The sequence below is a fragment of the Colobus angolensis genome, unplaced genomic scaffold (assembly GCF_000951035.1).
Source record: "Colobus angolensis palliatus isolate OR3802 unplaced genomic scaffold, Cang.pa_1.0 Scaffold3, whole genome shotgun sequence".
NCBI lineage: Eukaryota > Metazoa > Chordata > Mammalia > Primates > Cercopithecidae > Colobus > Colobus angolensis.
This window is the reverse complement of record NW_012116265.1, coordinates 24,618,235-24,624,234: the sequence shown is the minus strand read 5'-3', so window position 1 is coordinate 24,624,234 and position 6,000 is coordinate 24,618,235. Positions and strand designations below refer to the sequence as shown.

General features: G+C 44.9%; 1 protein-coding gene across 1 annotated transcript in view; it reads left to right on the top strand.

Moving 5' to 3' along the window:
• The first annotated feature begins 341 nt into the window (after nt 1-341).
• The window catches only part of SUSD6 (sushi domain containing 6), a 58,976-nt gene continuing 53,317 nt past the window's right edge, over nt 342-6,000 (top strand). The window contains exons 1-2 of the mRNA XM_011949671.1: nt 342-483; nt 687-886. Coding sequence (XP_011805061.1) covers nt 766-886 — 121 coding nt within the window. The 5' untranslated portion in view covers nt 342-483; nt 687-765. The remainder of the gene's footprint in view (nt 484-686; nt 887-6,000) is intronic.

The following is a 6,000-nucleotide window of genomic DNA, read 5'->3' as shown; positions in this document are numbered from 1 at the left end:
TCCTACTTTTCTGAAGTCTTTGTCAGCACTGGAGTGGGTAGGTGGTAGGACTATTTAGCAATTACAGCCCATTCTCCATGCCTCCCCCCGCCCCATCTTTTTCAGGGATAGCCAACAGAATGTAGTCACAGGTGTGTTGGGTGAGCCTTGATTAATTAGTCAATTTTTGAGATTCACGGCTGTCGAGTCAGATCCTCTGGCTCATCAGCCTTTGGCAGTTTAGCCAGCAGGCTGGGGCCCTCAGCTCCCACTGCTGCATTCCTTCTCTAGGCGGTGTATTCTCTCTTTACGACACGTGTTCTCTCTCTCTTTTTTTCCTTTTGGTTAGTTGAACTTGTTCTGAATCCAGGTGGCAAAGGCAAAGCCTGACTTGGGTGTAGCAGCTCTGTGTCAATAGCTGCCTCTCTGCTGGAGCCTCCAGGCAGGCGGTGGGGCAGAACTGGGCAATTTCTGAAAGCCCTGCTGTGCCTGACCGACATCCAGGTGAGACAGAGCTCACCTTCTGGCTTTTGCACGCTGCAGGCCTTGTTTCCCCAGGGAGGAGTTGAAAAGCCACTTCTGTGCTTGCCTCTCCTGAATTCTCTCAACTTTGTGTGTGATTATGACTTCCTTACCAAAGTGGCTGCTTTTGACTAACTTATGGTTGAAGTTTTCAGTTTATCTATGTCCTTGTTTGTTTGTTACAGGTGAATCGGCTCCCGGCCAACTTTAGGATTCTTCTGGATTTTAAATTTTTTCTTTCTAAAAAACTTGGACGGATAAAAGATGTGCCATGGCAGGATAGCACCAAAGAGCACCTCAGTGTTTGCTGTGGCCTCCGTGGGACATGGAGTGTTCCTTCCTCTGGTGATCCTTTGCACCCTGCTTGGAGACGGACTTGCTTCCGGTAAGTCCTGACCTGCCTTCTGTGTGTGGGTGGGAAAATATTTAAGGAAGACTAGGACAGGGGACTCTCCTCCTGGCAGGCAGTTTCAGGGAGAGCAGAGGGTGGAGGGCTTTTGTGCTGTAGTAAGTATAGCAGGGAGCCAGTCCTTCTGGGGCCTAATGAGTCAGCTGGAGGAGGGATGTGTGGCAGCCTGCTGGTGGTAACCTTGTCACCCCTCCCCCCAGCCATAATCATCATCAGGAGGACAAAGGTGTAGGGTTCAGAGCATGACATGCGGGTTAAGGGGGCAGACTTTGGAATCAGACTGCCTGTGTTCAGTGCTCATTCTCACTACTTGCTTGCCCTGTGACTCTGAACAAGTTATTTTACTGCTGCAAGCCTCGGTTTCCTCAGCTGCAGAATGGGATAATAATAGTACCTACCTCATTGGATGGATGTGAAGATTGAGGTAATAAGTATGTAATGGTTGTTAGCTCTCTTTTGTTCATTCGTCATTCTGTGCTTTTTCTCAGAATTAGTTGAAGTATTACAGTTTAGTGAAAATAAGACCCGGTCACTGACACTACAAATGTTGTGATCTTGGGCAAGTGAATTAACCATCCTGGGGCTCAGTTTTTCCTTCTGTCAGATGAATGGGTCTACCTGGAATAACATTTAAAGTCACTTCCTTGACCCTTTAATGCTTTCATGATTCTGAGGACTTTGCGATTGAAGATGGTGAGCTGGACGGGCCCTAGCAGGGACTAGAAATGCACCATTGAGCCTGTTTGTTTGTTTGTTTTGAGACAGAGTCTCACCCTGTCGCCCAGGCTGGAGTACAGTGGCACGATCTTGGCTCACTGCAACCTCTGCCTCCCGGCTTCCAGTGATTCTCCTGCCCCAGCCTCCTGAGTAGCTGGGACTACAGGCACGTGCCACCACACCCAGCTAATATTTTTAATATTTAATAAAGATGAAGTTTCACCATGTTGGCCAGGCTGGTCTTGAATTCCTGACCTCAGGTGACCCACCCGTACCCACCTTGGCCTCCCAAAGTGTTGGGATTACAGGCGTGAGCCACGTGCTCGGCCCGTTGAACCTTTTTGTGTTTGTTGCCTTCAACAGTGCTCCGGAGACCCTTCTAGGCAGTCTTTGTGTGGTCTTCTACACAAAATGTTCTTTTAGAAAGGCTGTATTTGGGTGTGTACAGTAGGCCTCTGAGTGGTGTGCTACAACCTACCTCTGTGTCTGCGAGCTCCAGAATCATCATTGAACTCACCAGTACTGGTGTTCCTACTGGACTTTATTAGAAGCACATACATGGCAGTTTCCTTGGCCAGTGCTTCCTGGAGAGGGATCTCAGAACTAGATCCTGGAAGGGGACTTTGGTGGGGACAGTAGGGGAGTGGTATATTGTGGCTGTAGAGCCTCCACAGTTTAGTGCTGCTTCTTTCATTCTCTATCAGCTCCCACCACCCACTTACCCAACGTAAACAGATAATGGCACGTCTCAGCTAATCTTATTTTTTTTTTTTCCTGAATTGTTGGAAGAAACAATTACAGATTTTTTTGTTCCATTGTAGCCTTCTCCACTACCAACATAGATTTGCCTTTCCTTCCACCCCATTCTGACACTTAACCCAAATCTTTTCTCCCTAGTTATGAGGAACTCCTGGCACAACCCAGGAGGCCATAATGATTGGGACCCCACAATGTGGCCATCAAGGTTATATGAGGTTTCAAAGGAAGAGAAGACTAGGCTGCACCAATGTGCAACAAAATGAAGCACAGCCTCCTTTCTTAGGGTCACCCCAAAACCAGAGGAAGCCTCTAGAAGTGCTAGTTGCAGAACCGCAGAGTGTGGTGACTCTTTTATTCACCAGTGTGTCTTTAGAGCAGAAGTTGGCATATTGGCCCACAGGCCAAATCCTATCTGCCATCTGCTTTTGTAGAGCCTTGCAGTTAACTGTTTATATTTTTAAATGGTTGGAAAAATCAGAAAGATATTTCATGACTTGTAAAAATGTATATGAAACTTAAACTTCAATGTCTATAAAGTTTTATTGGAACACAGCAGTGCTCATTCATGTATGTATTGTCTATGGCTGCTTTTATGCTACAGTGGCAGAGTTGAGTAGTTGTGACAAAGACCATGTGGTCTGAAAAGCCTAAAATGTTGGGGCTTTAGAATATTTAGGTCTTTGTAAAAGAGGTTCTCCCCCAGCCCAGAACAAATGGTGCTCAATAAGTATGCACGTGAATGGAATGACTGTTAGAGCAGGAAGTAAGGAAGGACTAGTCAGAACCAGCTTGGGCTTCAGAGAACTGTGCACTTGCTGCCCAGAGTCTCACAGCTAATGGTAGGGCCAAGACCTAACCTGGTGCCTGGCGTACCACCGTGACCTGCTTCTTCCAAGGCTCCTCTAAGGAAACTGCCCTGGCATATGGTATTAGTGGCAGAACGTCTGTCTTAAGTGTCTGAAGCCTCTTGAGTGTCATTAAGCTATCCTACTTACCCCTACCCTCCCTTTTGTTGGCTGCATCCCTCCCATTCCCCACTTCATTTTCGAACTACCCACACCTTCCCAACTTCCCACTCCAGGTCCGAAATCAATTATCAGGTTCCATACTGGCTGGATAAAGGGATTATTATTTTCCACTGTGGAAAATGTGTCTGTTTATAGTGTGGGCTCAGACCAGGATGGGAAAGTTGGCTCTGTTGTTTTCTTTCCCCTCCCCCACCTGCAAAGAATGCTCCCTCCCTGCCACCCCAACCTCCAAGTCTTTTCTACCCCCCATAAAACATGTGTACTGGCAGGGGAAAGGGGTTCACCTTTGCTTAGATCCAGTGTACCAAGTTGCTACCAATGTTTTTCCCTTTCTTTGGAGTGGCTTCTAGGGGAGAAGGTACCCTTTCTAGGCCTGAAACCGAAAGCACACCTGTATGGCCGTGCCTGCCATAAGCAGCATGCCAAGCAGGCTTGTCCAGAAACCAGGATCTCAGATACTCTGAAGCTGAGGAAATGCAGTTTAGTTCAGGAAAAGCCTCTTTTCCTCTTCTTGTGTTTCTTTTTTCTTTTTCTTTTTATTTATTTATTTTAGAGATGAGGTCTTACTCTGTTGCTAGGCTGGAGTGCAGTGGTACAATCATAGCTCACTGCAGCCTTGATCTCCCAGACTCAAGCAGTCCTTCCACCTCAGCCTCCTGAGTAGCTGGGACCATAGGCATGCACCACCATGCCCAGCTAATAAAAAAAATGTTTTTTTTATGTTGCCCGGGCTGATCTCAAACTCCTGGGCTGAAGTGATCCTCTCCCCTCTACCTTCCAAAGTGCTGGGATTATAGGTGTGAACCACTGTGCCTGGCCTTCTTCTTGCGTTTCTTACCTGTTCTTATAGCTGCTCCTGAACACCCACCTCAGAAACGTTTTTAAATGGGTGCTTGTAAAATATACAGCCTTGCTATCCAGTGGGCTGTAGTAGACCCTGGCTATATGCGTGTGTACATGCACATTCACGACTCTGAGAATCCCGCAAAACATAGATAAGTGGGCATCCTCTGGAGACAATTTGTCTGCATCATCTCTGGTTGTAGATAGCACAGTCATCATAATCTATATCATCTCATCAAGTATCACAGTTTTGATCACAATCAAAGGTAGAAAGAATCATGTATGAAGAGGTACTTCAGAGTTCTGGAGTAAAATTACATCATGTTTAAAGTTCAGTTTCCATACTGGTTTCTCTCATCCACAGCTCGAGATTTGCAGTTATAGCAGAAAAGGTGTTAGAGAGGCATTGGGTCCAGCTTTCACTTGGCCATTCCTTTAAATGGGGAGAATTACTGAAAAGTTTCCTTTTTAAGAGTGGCAAAAGGAAGCATATCTTATTCTTCACACCTAGTCACACCATGCAGTGGATAGACCAGAATTAAAATCTATGCACATGCTACCCAATTTGCCTTTCTTGGACTAGGTAGAATTAAGATCTCTTCTCTGTAGCAGCCTTTCTCAGGTCTCCAAGTCTTTCATTTTACCTGTAGTCTTAAGAAACTTGCTGTATGACCTGAGGCAGATCACATGACCTCTTTGTGTCTTTTGCAAAACAGAAACAATAATCCTTAAGAATGTTAAGTTGATATTGTGTAGACTAATAAAAATGATTGGAAGGCTCTTGGCATATAAAATGAAGTGTGTGATGTAATTCCCAAATAACAACAACAGAATTGGTATGTGACCTACTGTTGAGTCACGACGTGCAGTAGACTTTTTATGCAGATGATATTATTTGCTGTCATTGAAACACAAAACTTAAGGTGCAAAGTACTGTTTGAGTTGGGGATAAGAGATTTTTGGAGCAGTTATCAAATTTGACCAGTGAGGAGGGATTAATTTACTTCAGGAATCCCCACTGCCTTCAGAAAGCTCATATTTGCATAGCTTGATGTCAATCCAACTGGCTTGCTGACTCATAAAAAGTTTTTGTTTGCATTCTCTTTCTTTCCTGAGCTTATTTACTAAACAAAGTCAGTATTTTACTTGTTTCTGATTTTTTTCCCCTTAAAATGTTGTCATGACATGTTAGGCCATGTTAAACATCACACAATAACCTAAAACAATTTTAGAATAGCAAGGAAAACAGCCATCTGCATTTGTACATGACAGAAAGCCAGGCAGTTAGTTTTCGTTGAAAATGGAAAATGTTGAGAACTAGGTTCTCTGGGAGATGACTTGACTTTGGCCTGTAGCAGAGAGATGTTGGCAGGTGGCCCTGGCTCACCTCATCTCAGAAGGACCCTGGAGTCAGAGATAATGTACACTGAGTTGAGAGAAGAAGACAAATGGGAAACTAATGTGTATAGAACATCAATTATGTGTCAGCCTCTGTTATCATTCCAGGCAGATGTGCAATCATTTAATAAAAGAGAAACTGAGCCAGAGAGAGGTTCTATAACTTGTTGAGACTGATGATTTTAAGTGGTGAGGCTGACTGGGATTTGTGCTCAGTATGTCTGACTCTTGCCCATGGTCTTTTCTGGGAGCCCCACTACCTGTGCTGAGTGACAGGCTTCACTGAGACCCGTTTTTTGTATTTCCTGATTGAAGTGCTCAGATCAGCCTCCAGAAAATTATTCT